We start from the raw sequence: 19,865 nt of genomic DNA, 5'->3' as shown, positions 1-19,865 counted from the left end.
TATGGGGGGAAGGGCCACAGGCGTTTGGAGGGGGGACAGTGTGTGAGTTGGTGAGAAAGGTCCGTGTCCAGCAGAAAGAAGAGCTCAGCTGGCCTGGGAGGTCAGGAAGCAAGGACAGTGGTGTCCCTCGGGCCTAGGGGGGAGGGCCAGGCCGCCCAGCTCCAGTGCAGAGGTTCCTGTGAGGGTTCTTACGGAGGCCGGGGGAGATGAGGGAGAAACAGATCCATGTGGTGGCTTACCAGTGTTTGCAGGTCAGGACTGAGGGCCAGAGGGGAGGTGATCCAGTATCTAGAACTGTGATGACTAAGAAACTCCAAGTTTGGGGCATGGGCGAAAGAGAGAGAAACCACATACCTGTGCCCCATTCCTCTTACCAAGGCCTCGGAAAAATAGAAGAGTCTAGATGTTAAGAAAGGTGTGGGGAAGAGCAGAGGCTGGACTGCGGCCTCAGGCCTGTCCCTCACCGTCTGAGAGGGCCACGGGCCTCTGTTTCCCCAGTTGTCCAAACTCTCAGACTCTGCTCTGCCTTTGACTCTTCACTTCAAATATTTTACACGATTTAGCTCTGTCCCATGTACTGGCTCTTCATGCGATCGGGATTGCTTTCCCCCAATGAATCCTGGCGGAATCTGCAAGGTGCTTTACCCGCCTGCTGTGTTCTCTTTTACAGAGAGGAAGGGAGAGAGATAGAGAGCTAGAAACATCGAGGAGAGAGAAACATCGATCAGCTGCCTCCTGCACACCCCCTACTGGGGATGTGCCCGCAACCAAGGTACATGCCCTTGACCGGAATCGAACCTGGGACCCTTCAGTCCGCAGGCCAACGCTCTATCCACTGAGCCAAACCGGTTAGGGCTGCTGTGTTCTCTTAAGGAGGTGACTGCAGCACGCGGTCAGGAAGTGTGTGTACATTTCCCCCATTTTTGGTACCAAAAGGGGTAACTATGTCCTGGATAGTATTTAATAAACCAGAGGTTCCTCATTTATTTGTGGAATATATTCCCAATAAGTGAAAAAATTTCAGAAAGATGAAGTTTAGCTAAGCTGTATGTCTAAAGACAGTATAACTGTTACGATAAAAGTCCTAAAAAATTCCTAGCATCATTGAAATCTCTCTTGGTGACTCGAGGTTATAAAATGGTGAGCATCCATCCTGACTCTCCACGGTCATGCAGTGCTGTCCTCCCTGCCCCTGCAGAGCCGCAGCCCTGGGTCCTCGGCTGTCCTCTGCCCCCGGAGCCCCTGCTCGGGAAGGTGCCGCGGCCGTCTTTACCCCTCAGTGCCTGTGTGTCGGCTGTGGGCTGGCCGACCATCATCATGCAGCTCAGGCGGCATCCAGGAGCCATAAAACTCCTCCCTGGGCCCCCCCTTCAGCTGCCCCTGCTTCCCTGCTGAGCTCTTGGGCATCAGCCTTGAGCATCACAGAGGCTGGCTGAGTGGGGGGTTCATTGCTCATTGTCCTGGTAACTTTCCGACTGAGACGTTGTTTTGCCATGACACGTTCTATAGACCATTGCAACAGCATGCACCTCCCCAGTGTGATCATTCTTACCCTATTCTAAATTTTCTTTTAGGTACGCAATAACTGTTTGGTATTTTGATGCAGATGAGAGAGCCCGAGCTAAAGTAAAATATCAAACAGGTAAACAGCATTTGGGGCCAGGGTGCACTGGAAGGACAATGCCCACGGTCCTTGTTTGGTCAGAGTCCTTGATTCCCTGATTTCAAAGAGGACTTCTCTTAAGTCGGCTGCAGTGTTATCTTTAACCAAAAACATGGTCCAAAGAATAGGAACGTTTGAGGCACAGAAGCCTGAGAAAATTACAACCCAAGCCGAGTTTCTGTGTGATTATCCTGCTCAGTTGCAAGCTGCTGAGCTCCGGCAACTGCCATGGGCTTCCTCTCCCGGTGCCCATAGAAGGAAGTTAACGTCTTTTCCTTTTTAAACGTAATGCTCTACCGAGCTCTCCAGGCCTTCCTGGCTAACGTGGCCGTGAAGAGAAATGACACAAAGGCGAGGAGTGGACATGCCGGCATCAGTAACACAGACAGGCGTGTGGAGTTGGCATCTGCCACGGTGGCCGTAGGGCGGCACCCTTGTGCTAAGCCTGAGGGTCCTCAGGATGCCGGCCCTGCCCCCCTTAGGGCCTGTCTCCCAGAGCTGCCGGTTAGTTCCCATCTGACGGACCCCTCACCTGTCCTTTCTCTAACCTTATATCTCCACAAGTCTGCTCAGTCTTCACGCTGCTGATGAACTAGCTGTGTTTTCATGAGCCTATTAATCCCAGATCCTCCTTTTATGAAACTATAAAGATCGGATGTTCATAGGTTTTCAAGTCATCATTTTTGGCAGAGCCAGTAGTGTGTGTGCTTTCAGTGATGCGGAACACACTACTCTTTTATAACAAGTTAATTACTTTTTAAATCAAAAGGCAAATCTCTGTGTAGAGAAGGTCTTTTCCCCTCGAAGGTTTGCTAGCTCAGAGTAACGCATTCGTCACAGGGCAGTGCCCAGCGTAGCTTTTGGAAGTGACGGTGTGAGTCTTCAGATGACGTGTGTTTGCGAAGTTGAGACCTGTGCATGCCGTTAGGAACTCGGTGGGAAGCAGTGACAGCAGCTGGCTGGTGCTTGATGAATGAATTTTTGTTGTTTTTTGTTTTACCTGCAGGTGAAAAAGGTGTGAGGGTTGAACTAAATAAACCTTCTGATTCGATCAGTAAAGACGTCTTATAGAGAGACTGATCCAGCAATACCCTCCTTCACCTCCAGTGACTGTTGGCGCTGTTTGTTAACTTGTGACTACAAATGAATGGGATAAAGAAAAATAGACAACCAGTTGGCATTTTCATAAGGAAACGGAAACAACCTTTTGGTGTTGCATCAGGAAGATTTGACCGTGTGGCTTTGTACTGCATGACTGACTCCAAACCTGTGATTGCTGATGGAAGAATATAAGCTACCAGCTGAGAATGGTCTCTACCCCGGACATGATAAGTGCCCTCGGTAGCATTGTTTCATTCTTACATTTTGTCAGATCTGCCATCTAGCTGAGTTCATTTCATCTCTCCCTTTTTTATATAGTCAAGTTCGAATTTGGAGTAATTTTTGTATGATCAGGTACAATTTATCAAAACTGAATTGAGAAAAAATTACAGCATTGTCCCCCAAAATAGCATCAATCTATTTTTGTAAACCTCTTCGTACTATTAAATTTTGCCCTAAAAGACCTCTTATAATGATTGCTGCCAGTGACTGACAATTAATTTTCTTTTTACTTACAAGAAGGAGCACTTTAATTACCAGCTGAAAAATCGGATTTTTTGTAGTCCTGTCTTACACTAATTTGAACTCTTAAACATGGCTTCTGTTGTTTTTGTTGACATTGTTAATAATGAAACATAACAGTAAAACCATCACCATTTACTACCAATAACTTTTAGTTCCGAATGTTTTCTAAGAAAAAATACACAATAAGAAAAATACAGGTTTATATTTTAAGTTAAATTTTTTTTTAAAAAGCTACAGTGACTGGCACTACGTGAACTTGAGGGTATCTTCAGCCTCACGTTCCCGGGATAAAGGGCTTTCCTAAGCTCTCAGGTGTGTCCTGTGGAGCAGCGGTCGCCAGCCTTTCAGACCTCAAGGACCACCAGGGTCCGCGGACCAACCATTGGCCACGCTGCTATAGATAGAAGAGCCCCTTCTAGGGCTTTTCCTTGGGCTTCCCAAATGGTTGGTTGCATGTTGAGCTTTGCTATTACGTTTTCCTGTTCCTATGACCCTCACCCCCCGCCCCCACCCCCCGACCTGCAGGTCAGAACCTGGTTCCCCTTGGGTAGCCTCTAGGGGAGGCTGTGCTTCAAAACTGACCTGTCACAGAGGGGATGTTAGTGACACCTCAGTCCGCTGCTGAGGGGGTCCCCACCCGTGAGGCTGGCCTCTTGATCACCAAAAGGTGTGTGGTTCGAGTGGAAAATCAAAAGAAGGGAACAGCAAGATCATTTCACGTGTGAGTTTTCCTTTTTACTTTTCAGAAAAAGAGGGAATGTTCCGAAATCACACAAGGCCTCCCAGACTTGGCCACATAATGTATGAACCGGAACGGGTGTCCTAGGCAAAGCGCACAGGGTGGCACCCGTATCCTGCACGCATTATGGGTGGAAGGCCCACTTCGGTTTCCTATCTGTCCTTGATCTTCTTGGCCAAAACAATGTGAGTGTACAGAAATACTTCTGTATATTTCCGCTGACAACAGTTTTAAGCATTTGTATTGTTTGTATTCACGTAGAGACTTTTTCTATGGAAAGCTCAGTAATTTGTATTAAAAGATCAATATTGTTCATGTAAAACATGAAAAAAAAATGTAGTGAAACCAACAGTGTGGATCTAGGGGGGGACTGATACTCAGTGTCGCGGCCTCACTGCGGAGAACTGCAGGACAAAGCTGCAGTTTATGTCTTTTTCATAGCCCGTCTTCAGTCTTGTCCCACTTCCTCTCCTCATCCCGATCATGCAGTGTAACACCTCCACAGCTAGTGCCTCGGCAGCCGGCCTGGGGGCGTCCCAGCCAGCTGGTCTCAGCGTGCGCTGCCTCGTTAGGTGTCGAGCAGGTTGTGCTGTGTGGATGGGAGGTCTGTCTGACTGTCAGGGTACTCAGCAACAGCCTCCCAGCCTGGGAGCCCCGTGTCACGCTCCAATGTCCACCTGCAGCTCTGCTAGGTGGGCTGTGCTGCCAGGCAGGGCTGACCTTTGTAGTTTGGGGGAGGAGTTTATGTAATCCCTTGGAGGTCATTGTGAAAGGATCAAGAACCAGAATAGCCATTTCTTTAATGTCCATTTAAAATCTGCTCGTTTCTTGTTAGTGGGGCCGTGACGTTGTCACCAAGCAGGACTCTTGTTCAAAACAAAATTTAAAATTATTTGTGGCCTCTATGTGTTTAATCCTGGTTAAAGACAAAGCTTCTAATGCTGTTTTTATTCAACACATTAACCAGCTGTAAAGCACAGACCTTCATAAACAGGCAAAGAATCTCAGGATTCATGCGTAGACCGTGCAAAGTCATGTAATTTGAAAAGCAGCGTTGCATTATGAAAGAGCGCCCAAGCTGCTTGTAAAGCTAATCTAATTAAAGTGATGTATAAACGTTCCTGGGAAAAAAGTATGCTTGTTATTTCCACCTGTCTTTTCCTGTTTTTTAATCCTTTCTCAGAGACCGACTTTCTCTGTATCCCATACTGTGCTTTCCTATCCCACACCTCTGGCGTGGTTCAGAATGTTGGCTGTCACTTTCTGTAAATGGTCAGGGAAAGAGGGAAACCAGTAAACATGGGGGGGCCCATGTGAGAGGCATCCTGGGGGTCATTGCGCTGCCCGTGGGGCCCCTGAGCTCTGTGCTGAGATTCTCAACGTTCGGGTTCTGCCCCTTTGAATAGGATTTTTAGAACGACGCTAACACTCATGCTCTGGAGCACACCGGTGTCGCCCTGTGCTGCAAAAGGACGGGGCATTGGCCCTTTGTCCCTAATTGTCAGAGGTGTCCTGTTGGGTGGGAGTAGTTATGAGTTTGTGTGTCATCGACTAAACTGTATGAGCTCTTATAAAAGGAGATCAGTGGACATCTTCACTTACCTCTCCTTTAAATACCTTTAGTGTGGGCCCCCCCCCCCCCCAGCCCATCTTAGGGCGTTTGGAAAATTGTACTGAAATGCAGCTGGGTGAATTCAAGGAGAGGACAAATGAGTTCGAGATGAAGACTAATTAAATTAGGCAGTGTAGTAAAAAGAGCAGACAGAATTGACCAATCTGTTTAGTTCTGGCTCAGCCACTTAATTGTGTGACACTTAGAGCCATTTTAAGCACAATAGCTACAGACTTAGTCGTGTAAGACCTAATGAAATACAGATTGCCCAAGGGGCACCTGGGCCAAGGATGAGAACTGTGTACCGTATGTTTAATAACATAATTGTACATTAGCTTGTTTTCAGTTGTTTAAAAACATTCAGTTGTTTAGAAACACCCAGTCTTAGTGCTTCAAGGATGGTTTTGGGGACATCTGAGGTCAGGGATACATCCCCCGGATTCCGATTTTGGTTTTAATGCAGATTCTTTTCATCATCGCCAGCTAGTCAGTTTCACCTGAAACACGGCCATGTTCAAGGATCTGCCATGGGGTCAGTGATGAATATAAAGGGCAGGGCCTCGTGAGCTGGAAGACTTGTAAGTAGAGGACACAGGCCACTTCCCAAGACAGGGAGCGCGCACACAGCTACAGGCAGCTAACGCTCCTTTCATCGAATGGATTGAGCTCTGAACAAGGTGTCAGAGGTTATTGGGTGTAAGGTCTCCTTTGCATCGAGATGAAGACTTTTCCTGCCCAAATCACTCTATTTCTTTGGTGTTCTATAAAATACCTTTACAATTTTTCCCCAGGACACACCAAGCAGAGCAATCTTGATCTCCACTTACAAATAAAACAGGACCAGAGAAGTGACTTTTGTTAAAAAAAAAAGGGGAACGCTTCATGAATTCGCGTGTCATGCGTGTGCAGGGGCCGTGCTAACCTTCTCTGCATCGTTCCGTTTCAGCGTCGGGGCTGCCGAAGTGATCCCTGGGCGTTTGCCCGGTTCTGAGTTCCGTTGCGACATCGCTGCGCCTCGATTTTGCAGCCCCAGGCGTGATCTCTAACTTCCAACATGGGAGACACGCACAGGCCTCTGCAGCCCCAGCTGCTTGTCGAGCTCCTGCCACATCCCCCCTCTTCCTCATGTAATCGCGCTGTAACTTGGGTTCACACCAGGTTAATAGACTGCGAGCTCACTTAAAGCTGAGACGCGTGTTAGTAACCAGGGTGACTTGTCTTCCACGGTGGACTGTTCTCCTTCCTGCCTCGGTTCCTCCCTCTTTTCCCTGCAGCCTCCGACCTGGGGCAGGGCTTGTGGAGCCATCGCCCTTTATGGGGGCTGAGCGCCGTCTTCCTCAGGCGCCTCTCCCCATTGTTCCGGGGGCCCCTTCCCCGCTCGGTTGGATCTTGGGTTTCCTGGACCCCACGCTTCCTCTTTCTGGGTTTACTTCCTCGGTCTGGCACGGGTGCCCTCAGCGCTTCCTGTGGAGCCACGTGGTGGCGAGTTTTCCCAGGCCAGTGTCTGTTGTCCCCTTCGTGGCTCATTTGAGTTCCCAGTTCCAACTTGGCCATGAGTTTCCTTCAGGATTTGGAAGGCATCGCCTCCCTGCTTCTAGGTGGCAGGTGGGCGCTGAGCCGTCTGCAGCCTTGGCCGGCTGTGTGTGTGTAACCTGCCTTTTCTCTGCGGTCGGACGCCCATGGCTTTGCCCTTGGTCCCAGGGCACTGTAGGCTTCCCGTGTGCTTTGGCGTGGGCCTGCGTGTGTGCCCTACATTTGGGGACATTTTCTTTATTCTTTTTTTAATTTAAATTCTTTATTGTTTAAAGTATTACGTAAGTCTCCCTTTTCCCCCATTGACCTCCCCCACCCCCGCCCCGCCAACATTTTCTTAAATGATATTATTTCTCTCCTGCATCCTTGGCTCGTTGTGGAGTACCTCCTGGTGGGCCTGCATATCTGTCCTTTATTTTGGAGACTCCTATCCCGCTCCCACCCCCGTTTTCCCAGCAGGAGTTTCATGTCTGCTGTTGGGTTTTAATCCAGGGCTTTCTTTTGTTCTCTCCATTTTTAAAAAAAACACATAAGGTGTTCCATTTAATGGATAGTCTTCAACCTTCCTGTTGGTTTTCGGTTTTGCCCTTCCTGTTGGACACTCTCCTCGCACGTCTGGTCGTTCTTGCTGTGTGTTCATGTTTAAGGGAAGGTACTTGGGCTTGTGGGTTTTCAATAAATATTGGCAGCTGCCTAAATCCGAATCTTGCGTAATCCTCCCGACACGATCCAGACCGGGGAACAGCGTCACCTTTCCCTTGTCCCTGCAGCATCACCGAGACACGAGAAACAGTTCCGTGACAGCAGAGAACACGCACCAGGACCCACGGGAGGGTGGAGTCAGGTGGAAGCTCTGGTGGAGGGGTGAGGGCCATGGGGCCAGCGTGGCCGTTCACGGGACAGCAGGGACCCCACCGCGAGGGAAGGAAGCGCTGATGAATCCGACACCAGCTGCACGAGAAGCGGATGTTGGGAGTTCCTGAGATCACAGCTCGCCTGTTGGGGAGCCTCCCATTTCTGGGAGAGGGGAAGGTACCTCCTAGAGGCTTGACGGGAAAGTGAAAGAAGCAGCGAAAACTAAAATAAAGGCCTCAGAGGAGACTCCAAACCCTCTCACCTCACAAAGAAATGCTGTATTGCACCGTCCCAACAGATGAGAGAAGCCACACACCCCTGTCCTTGCTACCGAGAGCCAACTGCAGTGCCTTTCAAACAGGAAAAGGAAGACAGGTGGTGTGAGCACTGTGAGAAGAAGCGACGGGATCCACACAGCCCAGGGACATGTCTCGCCAGCCACTGGCAGAAGAGAACTGGAACCACCCCGGGTCTGAAGGAAATACCTCACCTCCCACAGGACTGCAGAAATCGAACTGAAAATGAAAAATCTCCACCAAAAATGGACCCAAAGAGGAAACAGAGAAACCTCAGGGAGCGTTGAAACAAGGCTTGATGTAACTCGGCAAAGAAATAGGAAAAGACAAAATTATCTCAAATTAACATGAAGTTATAAAGTACCCAACAAAGAATAGTGGCACCTGAAAACACAGTGAGATATAAGAAAGAGGAAAGCGGCCAAGAGTTCAAAACAGAAGGGATGGACACAGGTGCACTGTGGAGGGTCACACCGTGATCCCTGCCCAGCACTGAGGAGCAGCAGTCTGCAGACGCACAGCCTGCGGGTGAGTCACAGGCCTGCTTGGAAGCACATTTATATGTGTCTATTGAATTGTTATAAATGTATGCAAATACGTAAGCGAGTCCTCTAAGGAGTCTCTTGTAGAAGAACAAATACCCTCTGTTTTTTTAACGCTGATGCGGATTTTCGTACGCTGTTGGCCCTTGAACAGTGCAGGGGGCAGGGGCACCAATCCCCAGTCAGAAATGACAGGTAACGGCTCCCCCAAAACTTGCCAATAACAAACAGTTGATTGACATATTTTGTATACGTATTCTAGACTGTATACTCACAATAAAGTTAGCTAGAGAAAAAAATTTAAACCATCAGGAAAATACAGTATTTATTGAAAAAAGAAATCCATGTGTAAGTTGACCCGCACTGTCCAAACCCATGTTCAGGGGTCAACTGTATGTAGTTGGCGAGGAATGCTGACAACTGGGAGGGTTTGTGTCTTACGAGGAATCTAGGTTGGAAATAGGCAAACCTTGATTTTTCGGAGAACTGTGGAGAAGAGCCGGTGCTCCTTAAGGTGTCTGTGAAAAGCAGATAATCATGGAATTTGAGAAATGCCCAGCCATCGCACTTGCTCACACCAAGAATCTAAGAGGCTCCTCTTTGGTCTCTTAGCCTGGAATGCAGGGGCAAAGGACATACCCAGTGGAAACTTCCAGACTAGTTGAGAGGACACAGAGCTGTGACGGACATGCTAAAGGAGGAGAGTGTGATCTCAGAAACAGTGGGAAAGCCTGGCTTTCCGTGTCCGGCAGACTTCCTGTTGGGCACTACCATGTGCTTTGTTTTTGTAAACATTTTAATTTTCACATGATTACCTTTACTCAGTTTTCATTTTTGTATCTATTTTTAAAATATTTTATACTTTTAAATGTTTTTATTGATTTCAGAGAGGGAGAGAGAGAGAAACATCAATGAGAATCATTGATCGGCTGCCTCCTGCATGCCCCACACTGGGGATCGAGCCCACAACCCAGGCATGTGCCCTGACCGGGAATCGAACTGTGTGACTTCCTGGTTCATGGGTTGGTGCTAAACCATTGAGCCACACCGGCCGGGCATTACCATGTTTTGCTATATGTGAGTCCTGGTTTCTTTCTTGCATAAGACTCTTGTGTTGAGTGAAAGGTGAAATGTTTGGGGAGGTGAAGGTGCCCTGTAGATGAGTCCTTGGCTTGCTGTGTCCCTCTCCCTGGACCTGAGATCATGAGCTATCCTTTCCTTTCTGTGAATCAGAACTGGCAGTTACTGTTACCGCTGTTGGCAAGTTTCTCTCTGATCCTTTGGGCTTACTTTGCCCTGGGGTATTTCCGAGCAATTGCACTTACCAAGAGCGCCACCTGGTGTTCAGTAAACAAGAGGGTAAATCTTGTAGGTTTATCGCCAGCAGGTTTCTGCATCACAATACACAGGTTGTAAACTTTAGTTCCAGAGTCACTTAAGTCTTTTACCTTTTATTTCATGTGATGATGAAGTATGTGGTCATACAACTTACAATATTCTAGTGGAATGTCAGAAAAAATAAAGGCAAGCCAGAGCTAATCTCCACATCGCACCCTTTTCTGTTCATTTCCACTCCTGAGGCAATCTGACCTGTGATGATTGTACATTAGAGTTTCTCCTCATCTGGTGGCTCTGCTGCTAGTCAGCCACCACAACAGATTGCTAGAAAGGCAACGACTGCCTCTCAGTAAAGATGATCAAACCACAGCGTTTAGCTTTGTCCTCCCGCAGCCCAATGAGACGCGATGCTGGGTGGGCGTTGGGCTCACAGCTGGGCACCACGTTTGCCAAGACCCAGCGGCTGTTTCACGTTGACTTTCTAATTTACTTAAAAACCCTATCAGCTTCGTAGAAAAGTCTCAGAGCTTTGGAACAGCCAGAGAAGTTTTTTGTCATCAAGACAAAACACTAACTTTAGAGATAGTTTTGCTAGGTAGCGTATAACCTTGACTTCAGAAATCCCAAATGAAGTGTACTCCCCATCTACCTAAACGAGGGAGACAGCGTTTAGAGGTGGACCCAGAATCACCAGCTCCGTATTAGGGTAGGAAGTTTGCTTTAAAGGGGAAGAACCTCAATCAATAGAACAGAAAACTATTTCTTTGATAAATGACTCAGATTTGGGAGTAACAGAATTCTTAAAAAGTAATTTAGCAGGTTAAAGTGAAGACTTAGTTACAAATTTAATTTCAGTATTCTCTATAGCTAACCATATTTCTTCCATCATTGCTTGAAACTGAGCAGCTCGATTTTACACCTAAATACTTCTCCATTCCATCCTCCATCCCACTGCTTTCTTACCCCCGTCTGTGTTGCCCGCAGAGAATCCATCAGACACTTCTCAGATGTTGACTGGCTTACAAGCTGGAGTCCCAGGTGCGCTGCCCCACCTGAACCAACAGGTGTGTTTTCAGGGACCACACGGACAACGTAAGATAGGGTCGCTGCCCTCAAAATTCTCGCTATGTCCCTCACATTCACTCTATTCCTGTGGAGCAGCGTAGTTCTTCAGGAAGAATGGGCTGCTCTATTTCCTGGCATTTTCTGTTCCTTCTCTTTTCAACTCTTTCCATCCTCTTACCAGGCCAACTTGTCTCGCCCTAGAGCAACTCGGATGTCATCTCCAAGGAACGTCCCCTGAAGCCCTGGGCTGTCCCCCGATGTCCTAAGTCCCACAGCACCTGGTGGGAACCTTGGCAGCACTTACCATATGGAAATTAACCTGCCTTTGTCTCCTGTGTAACCACATATATTCATAATACACACATTTTAAGTAATTTATATTTATTAAATACTTTTCAACTTCATACTTGAGAAATATCAAAACTTGTGAACTGTTAACCAGATAGGCTAAAATGACAAGGATTGATAATAGTGTTAACTGGACAACTGAAACCCTCACACATTGCTGGTAGGAGCATCAACTGGCAACATCTACTATAGCTAACCATAAATACACCCTGTGAGCCCGCAAGCCGATCCTGGGTACATGCCCAAGAAAAGGACAATGTTCTTAGCAGCATTATTCGTCATCGCCAGCTCCGACGGGAAGTAATTCAAACGTCCATTAATTTAGAATGGATGTATACATGCTGGCATATTCACATACATACTACAGAGCAATTTTTAAAAAAGAATGAACTTATGCTACACAAATCAACAAAGGTTACTTTATGAAGTTCAGAAACGAGCTAAACCAACCTGTGGTGAGAGAAGAAAACAGTGGTCACGTTCAGGGAGTGTGGGTGTTAGCTGGGTAGAGGCACCACGAGGACCCCAGCTGCACCCCGAGGATCTCTGCGCCTCATGTACATACAAGTCATGTTGCACCCAAGTTCAGAAGAAAGAAAACTGGGGAACTCACGTCTTAGGAATATGCCAATATGCTGGAGGAATAGCCAGGAGACAGAAGTAAACTGATAAAAGTAGGTTCCTTCACTAAAATATTCCTTTGCTAAAATATTCCTATTATTAGAATGGTTTCAACTTTGGCTTATAGCGTCATACTACTACTTTCAGACAATGGTTCACTGTCGCATAAACTAGGCAACTAACTCTGCTCTGTTATATATATTAATTACTTAGCACCAAGTTTTAGCCACACATTTTGCTAAATTTTGAAAAAACTAAACTCTGGCCTAGAAAATCATAGTGGCTATTTGACTAGTAATACTCCAAAAGATATCTACTTTCACCTAAAATCAGTTACCACCAAAGTCAAACAAATAAAATTCAAGTATATAAAATGTATTTCCTGTTAAGATTTGGGAGGAAAAAATCTAAAAAGTTTTTTAAATAACCTTGAGTACCCTAACACAGCTACCTTTGTATTCTAGATTGTGTTTTGGTCAATATGCTTGACACTATACACATGAACAGTACTAGGAATGAGTTTTAATATTAATAAATACTCAATTTAACCAAATATTTAATTCCTCACTAAATATTTTGAGGGAAGTACACAAAAAGATTAAAATATTTAAAACCTTTAAGAGCAAGAAAGAAGAGTATCTGAAAACTATGCATGTAAACACGCAGAGCTGGGCTGCAGTATACGTAAGGCACGAGGGAATATAAATATAGCACCTTGGACAAATATTTTACATTACAGTGTCGTAGGTATATGTAAAATAGAACATCTGTTGGGGACTACAGCTAGACTATAACCTACACATCTTAGTATTTCCCAGAACTTCCTGAGTGACTGACACGAATGGTGAGGTCACACTGCTGGTGTGTGAGACCCATTCTTTTTAAAGATTTCTTCTTTTGACTTTGCTGCTCTCGCCTTCAAGGCACACATCTAAGTGCTCGTTGATCTGAGCCTCCAGCACCTCACCCTGACACACAGGACAAGCCACTGTTGTGCTCTGGCTGGTGGAGCTGCTGGAACTCGGCGTTGCAGCCGCAGGGCGTGAGCTGCACTGGGGATCGCCGCCGCCGCTTCGCGTTTTCTCTTTCTTGATGAAAAAATTGTCAAAAGCCGTCTTGTCTTCCCGCCGGCGCTGTTTCCTGGGGGGTTCGGCTTCCGCCCGGGACGCAGTCGCGGACATCGCCTCCCCGGCTTTGAGCGAGTTCCTGAGGGCGGCCTTGGAGGAGGAAGTCCTTCTCTGAGAAGCAGATGAGGCAGAGCTCTTCCCCATGTCGCCCACCGCGGCGCCCTTCGTGGGGGACCCGCTCACGCTCCTGAACGCCTTCTGGTTGGCCACGGACGCTCGGGGGAAGTAGTTGCTCACCACGCTCTGGCGACTGGTGTGAAGCACAGGGGAGGCCGTTGTTTTTTTCCTGGAACCGTTCTGTTCAAATTTCACCTCCGTTTTCGCATTCCATCTCTCAGCACTGGCTGAGTGGTCTGGACCTGAAGGGTCCTGGGTTTTATTAGCACGTGAAGTGGCGAACCTCCCAGAGGACAGGAGGTTGTTTGTTTCTCCCAGGACGTGGCCTCTCCCGCTAAACGGCACGACTCCATTCGTTTTATCTGCAACAGAGGCAAGTGAGACTTTTCCTTCACCCAAATACATACAGTAACACATACTAAAGTGTTTCATTCTAACTTAGATCCATATAATTACCTATTAATGAAAGAAAGACCATCTTCAGCAGCTCGTACTCAGAGAACACAAAGGATAAAAAACATGCTCTCATTTTATCAGGCAAAGACCTGCAGCGACATAACTTTACCCTGAACGTTGCTTAGCATCTGAAAGCTTCGTTCCAGGAGGGGAAAGCCCACCACCTGCCACAGCCTCCTCCTCACAACACCCAGGTGTGATCGCCCCTAAATCCCTCTACAGCTCCTCAACCGAGCGTCTCGGATTGGGGAAGTGCAGCTTACATGCCCGGTCCCCCATCAAACCAACAACTTCCCGGGGAGGAAGCATGAACTCTAGTAACCTGTTCCCTCTTCAAAAGGCAGGGACTGGACTTGTCAGGAAAGGGAGAAACCTGACGACGAAGTCCTTGCAGGCACATGTCACATCCTGTCCCCATTCTCCTCCCAATGGAAGGACACACATCAATAGGAGGGTCAGCTGGACAGAATCCAGCTGATAGGAAGGGGTGTAGGAACGGCTCACGTTCCGGGCATTGTTGTTGGAATTAGTGTTTTTGTTTTGACAATCTTTTTGCCTTCTGTTTCCTAATGACTCACTGAGTCATAGGGAAGGGGGACCTCAAATATTTATCCGTGGAAACGATTTCGACTTTTACTTCCATCTACACGTGTTTTTTTTCTACCATCATTCACGGGCTATAAGAGTTTTATAAGCCCACACTGGAAAACTTCGAGAAACAACCCTTAAGATTCTCTTAATATTGTGTGCCAGCTTTCTAAAAGATGGTACTGTCTTTACGCTGTAGCTACCGTTGTGGAAAAGGTGGCATGTAACAGGGTTACCTTTATTTTCCGCTGCTGCGAGCTTTGTCTTTCCTTTGCCTTTCTTGGAGTAGTTCTCCGGTTCCTTGATTTTGATGTAAGTGCCCCCACAGGTGCTCTGGTGCTCGGCCCACCAGTAGTCGTGCGCGGAGGGAGCCCTGTTGGTCGCGCGCTTCACGTAGCCGTAGTAGGGCTTCTGGAACTGGCACGGCCCATCGCAGCGCCACCAATGGCGCCGGTACTCGTCCACCTCGTCGTGGAAGGTGTGGTATATCTGGTTTGAAAGAGAGGGTTTAGCACTGAGTAGGCAACTTAACAATTTTAAGAAAATACAAAAGGGGTGTTTTTTTTTGTTTTTAAGCTTTCCAGTTTCCTAGGACTTTCTGAAGTTTTATTTTGGGAAATACAGCAATTATATTTAGCTCTGGTCAAAGTTCACTTTAATGGGGAAGAGCAGCAGTTAAATGTGGATGAGAAGACAAAAAGAAAGCCTTTTAGAAAAATGCAAAGCCTCCATACATGCTAAAGTTTTAGAAAACGAATTTAATGATAAAAACTTAGGATAAAAAACAAGAGTCTGTGTGCCATAACAATAAAAACTGTTTCCCTACAAGTTTAGCACCAAAGGGCTGAGGGCTCCTTTCCATGCTGAGCTCCCTGAACACAAGCCCCTCGCCCGTGCAGCCTCCGCGGAAGCCCGCTCTCCGCACCTGGCGGCTCTCCGCTCGAGTCTCTGAAGAAGCCTGTGGGTTCATTTATCTGCTGGAGGGGGAAACACCGTCCAGAATTCTAATGTTTTCATCTCTGCGTCCTCGGTGGCTAATGTACGTGTGGCCCCTGAAGGGACCAATGTTTGCTGCCTGACTGAGGAGCTTCATTCAATGGGTCCAGGTTCCCTGTAAACGTGCTTTTCACTCCTTACCCAGGATCACTGTTTCACCCTGAGATGAGATCCTATTTAGAGCCTAAGCAGAGGCAGATGCAGACTTGGGACTGAAGGAAGGCCAGCCCTCCCTCCTTGGTGGCAATGAGGGTGGCAGGCACCATTTAAAGACGGATTCTCCTAAATGAGTCCCTTTTCTTCTGTCCTCAGGGGAACATGACTATCTGTCCAAGATAAGGAGCATCTGTATATGAGATTTTTTACTTTTTTTTTTTTTTTAAATATATTTTATTGATTTTCTACAGAGAGGAAGGGAGACAGAGAGAGAGTCAGAAACATCGATGAGAGAGAAACATCGACCAGCTGCCTCCTGCATATCCCCCACTGGAGATGTGCCCGCAACCCAGGCACATGCCCTCGACCGGAATCGAACCTGGGACCCCTCAGTCCGCAGGCCGACGCTCCATCCACTGAGCCAAACCGGCCTCAGCGATTTTTTACTTTTTTTATAAGATATACTTTTATAAATTCCCGATGTGGGAAAGAATGCTAAGCTTTCTGTAACTCTACAGATCGTTTTACACTCCCCATCTCTCCATCATAAGCAAGAAAAACCCTATTGCTCGGCCAGCATGCAGACAATGGGTACTGTATTAGGTGCGGAAGAGACGGGCGACAGAGGCTCGGGGCAGAGGCATGGATGTAAGACCTGCCTTCCCTCCTGTTGAGAATTCTGCTTACTAATTGGCCACAAAATCTGGGAATTGGATCTGTTTTGCTTCCAACTCCTATAACTCCTACAGCCGGGGAATGTCACTTTTAACAATGTGGTCACTAAAAGAAAATGGTTCCGCAGTGTGAAACTGGAGGCCTGTGGAGTTTGTTATAACAGGATGTAACCTGAAAAAGCAAGGGTGTCCACTCGATCAAACCTCTCCGACCTAACAACACACAGGCCTCCAAGATAAAAGAATATATCCTCTTCCCGCTGAGCTGAAAGTGCAAATTCTAATGAGACCAGAAGCCTTTTATACTGGCAGCTCCACGATGCTTTTGCTAATCTGGGCTCTCTGTGATTGTTCTTTAACGCAAGCCACTTTCTTGATGTTGAAGTAACTCTATACTAATTAATGAGCGCTCTAGAAAGTTAGCACTGACAGCTAGAAAAATACATCAAGGGGAGCACTTTTTGTTTTTCATCACACTGGCCTCTACTGCCTATTAAAGGAAGGTGATACCCCAAAAACCAAAGAATTTATGCAAGAATGTCCTATTTGGTTCACTTCCGTTCAAAGTCTGTTAAGTCCTTCCAGAGGTGCTCGCTCCATTAAGCATCATATACAGAGGGCTAGGAAGAGGGAGAGCGCCCTGGGTTGAGAAGATAAAATCCTGCAGAAGGTTCAATGTCTGTTGAGACTTAAAGGACAGAGAAGTCAGAGCCCACTGGGCAGATGAAGAACATGTTGACAGCAAACAAAAGCGGCAGTTTAGGGAGGGTTTGAGGAGGGGATGGAGGTGGAAAGTTCAGTTAGCAACACAAGACCTATCTAAGCAGGGGAATGTGGAGGTTAAGGAAAAAAAGGAACAGAGAGGTTATCTGATAAGACCAATTGATAACAATAAAAACAACTAATATTTAATTAGTACCCAAACTGTGCTAAAAGGTTCTGCATGTATTTTCTCCTTCTATCCTCATAAGGATCCAAGCCAAGTTATTGTGCTCATCCCCACTTTCCATGTAAGATGAGGCGGAGAGGAGTTAAGTAGGCCCACAGTTCAGACCAGCACCTGAACTCACGCAGTCTGACCCTCATGCTCTTCGGGCCCCAGGCTCTGCCACCTCCTACAATATTACGTCGCAATAGAAATCGAAGTCGACTTGGGAAAGGGAAGGACGTGAAGCGGCGCAGAACACAGGGTGGACTGAAGGAGGAGACTATACTAATGAAACATGTGGGAGACCGCCGTCAACAGCCCAGAAGAGGGATTGCAGGCCTGATGCGACCGCAGGAAAGGTGCCTCCAGGAAGGCCGGCTCCGCTGCCCCTCCCGAGTCAGCGTCTCCAGGCCTCCTGCTTCTGGGCAAAATCCTCCAAGAAAGTATTTGTTTCTACCCAGTTCTCTATCTTTCACTAAATCTCACAACTACTGGATGAATGAACTACTGAATATCAGCAATGTGTGTGGCTTCACATACCGTAATGTTGGCTCCAGTCAGGCGATTGATGCGATGCATGTGCTTACAAAACTCAGGGCCGTGCCCTTCCCGGTCTTTATCGTTATTAGTGACAAATAAGTAGGCGTGGATCATCTCATGCAAGAGGGTCTGAAACGGAAAACAATCATATTAGTTTCTGGTGCTGTTGAAATAAACATGCATTTTCTTACTCTACCTGGGGCCTTAACCTTTGGCTCACAGGCTCCTCTCAGATGCTGATAAAAGTCATGAGGCATCTTTCTAGAAAAACATACAAGCACACGTGCACAGAACTGCACAGAATATCTGAAGCTCTATAGGTCCTGCGTTAGCAACTCCCTGTTCCTGGAAAGCCTTTTTATCTCTTAATCAAAATCCAGATCAATGAAATCACTACATAAAAAATTATAAATTTCTGTATGGGGGGTGGGGGGAGACACCGTAAGTTAAGTGAACAAACTCAAAAATATATATGCAACTCACTCACTGGCTATTCATTCCTAAAATATAACTAGTCAACAGGAAAATGACCAATAACCCAACTTTAAAATGTGCCAAGGTCACAGACAGTTCACAGAAAAAGACATAAGTAACCCATATGAGAAGGAAACACACTGATTTGTTGTGCTTTCATTGATGATTCTTGTATGTCCCCTAACCGGGGTTCAAACCCAAAACCTTGGTGTATGGGGACGACGCTCTAACCAGCTGAGCTACCCGGCCAGAGCGAACGTAAGAGTCTTTAATGTGTCTCTTTTAATCTAGTTTGTTATTCCATGTCTTTAACTAGTGTTTAGTCTTTGTGTCATATAATGACTGGTATTGTGTTTATGCCTACCTTTCTCTTTCTCTGGCCTTTGTTTCTTTATTCCTTTCTTTGTTTTTTATTAACATTTTACATTAGCAGCTGTTTACTTTTTAAAATTGTGGTAAAAAGTCAGTAACATAAAATTTACCATCTTCGCTGTTTTTAAATGTTTAGTTCAGCGTGTAAGTATCATCTTTGTTGGGACACTCGTTACCTTTTATTATCCTTAAAAACAGCATCCCTCGCATTTCCAAGCAGGTTTTACCACATCTGCCAACCCCCTCCACCCCCCCATGCTCTTTGGGGCTTAGTCTCAAGTGATCTAACTGGGGAAGACAAGTCACCCGCTGAGCATCCTGGGAATTCAGGCCTCTACCAGACTCCACAAAGGCCATCGAGGAGCTTCTGCCGCCCATTCTGCCCGCAGGAGAGCCATCCCCCCTGGCAGGAAGGGCACCCGCTCACTGGTGGGCGCTGCCAGCTCCGCTCCACGTCCGGGGAGGGCGACACCACGGGTGGTTGAACAGAAGAGAATCAAAATTTGTGTCTTGATAGGAAGAGATGGATCCTAAGTTTTTCTCCGTTTTCTAAATATGCAGCTTAAAGCAGTTATTTAACCCTCTGAACCTTAATTTCCTCATTTACAAAAACGAGGCTAACACGCATTGAAACTTGTCAATTACTGGTATAAACACCAAATTCGATACCATACCTGAAAGCCTGTAACCCTGAGGCACTGGGAACATAGAAGGTCATCATTACTATTTGCTCCACAATTACAGTCTGCAACGAGGAACCACTGACACATATATTTTTTACATTCGCGGTTCGCAGCCGCCTAAATCGGTAAGACTGTCTCCGTTAGGGAGCCAGGCACCGGGTTTATGCGGAGAAGAAATACCTCCACGAGGTCCTTCCTGGGTCGCAGCTTCAGGAGCGGCTCGCTGAGGCGGATGGAGCACATGCCGCCCTTCCCTTCGTACGAGCAGATCCCCGCGCACCTGGAAGAATCACCGGGAGAGCGTCACCGACACGCACCAGGGACCCGTGACCAGCCAAGCCCCGCACAGCCGGGGCCGCTCCCACCGGAGGGCTGGGGCGGACGGCGTCCCGGGAGGTGGGCCCTCGGGCAGCCGAGAGAGCGTCCCGGCTCCGCTTAGCCATAAAATATAATAGTTCAAATCAATATATCGAACGAGGCACCCTACTGCTTCTTTTAAACATCTTCTCTTCATAT

The 19,865-nt window shown here is 47.0% G+C and overlaps 2 protein-coding genes, 1 long non-coding RNA gene and 1 other non-coding gene across 10 annotated transcripts in view; 2 read left to right on the top strand and 2 right to left on the bottom strand.

The window, feature by feature from the left end:
- LOC102421449 overlaps positions 1-11,465 on the top strand; it is a 29,847-nt gene extending 18,382 nt beyond the window's left edge. The window contains exons 4-6 of one of the 2 annotated variants that reach the window (XR_001346013.2): positions 1,575-1,642; positions 2,670-8,852; positions 11,451-11,465. This is a non-coding gene — a long non-coding RNA (uncharacterized LOC102421449). Of the gene's footprint in view, positions 1-1,574; positions 1,643-2,669; positions 8,853-11,450 lie in introns of those variants that run through there. The other variant, XR_002826965.1, reaches the window with a different exon arrangement.
- On the bottom strand, positions 6,505-6,610 carry LOC111823852. Its single transcript, XR_002826966.1, has one exon. It is a non-coding gene; the product is annotated as a U6 spliceosomal RNA (small nuclear RNA).
- Positions 11,466-11,633: 168 nt separating the features above from the next.
- On the bottom strand, positions 11,634-19,715 carry SPRTN (SprT-like N-terminal domain). 6 transcript variants are annotated; one of them, XM_023746713.1, is made up of 5 exons: positions 19,530-19,715; positions 19,341-19,364; positions 17,821-17,949; positions 14,763-15,015; positions 11,634-13,844 (listed from the first exon to the last, which is right to left on the bottom strand). In XM_023746713.1, exons 1-5 carry the CDS (start codon positions 19,590-19,592, stop codon positions 13,120-13,122), a joined length of 1,194 nt encoding a protein of 397 aa, XP_023602481.1. In that variant the 5' UTR covers positions 19,593-19,715; the 3' UTR covers positions 11,634-13,119. The 6 variants fall into 6 exon arrangements, with proteins under 6 accessions (XP_023602481.1, XP_023602483.1, XP_006105833.2 ...); XM_023746715.1 differs by lacking the exon at positions 19,341-19,364 and adding an exon at positions 19,094-19,215 and having other exon boundaries at positions 19,530-19,648; XM_006105771.3 differs by lacking the exon at positions 19,341-19,364 and having other exon boundaries at positions 19,530-19,702.
- EXOC8 (exocyst complex component 8) overlaps positions 19,591-19,865 on the top strand; it is a 4,036-nt gene continuing 3,761 nt past the window's right edge. The window contains 1 exon segment of the mRNA XM_006109746.3: positions 19,591-19,675. Within this exon segment, the coding sequence (XP_006109808.2) occupies positions 19,591-19,675 (85 nt within the window).

This window comes from Myotis lucifugus, unplaced genomic scaffold (genome assembly GCF_000147115.1).
Source record: "Myotis lucifugus unplaced genomic scaffold, Myoluc2.0 scaffold_724, whole genome shotgun sequence".
In the NCBI taxonomy this organism is placed as follows: Eukaryota; Metazoa; Chordata; class Mammalia; order Chiroptera; family Vespertilionidae; genus Myotis; species Myotis lucifugus.
This window is presented reverse-complemented; position numbering and strand designations above follow the sequence as displayed.

Coding starts and splice junctions, on each gene's coding strand:
- SPRTN (XM_023746711.1), bottom strand. CDS start 19,436: ATGTGTCAGTGGTTCCTCGTTGCAGACTGTAATTGTGGAGCAAATAGT. Junction 17,950..19,340: donor TCAGGGTTACAGGCTTTCAG/GTATGGTATCGA, acceptor TTTCCGTTTCAG/ACCCTCTTGCATGAGATGAT. Junction 15,016..17,820: donor TGACTGGAGCCAACATTACG/GTATGTGAAGCC, acceptor CTTTCAAACCAG/ATATACCACACCTTCCACGA.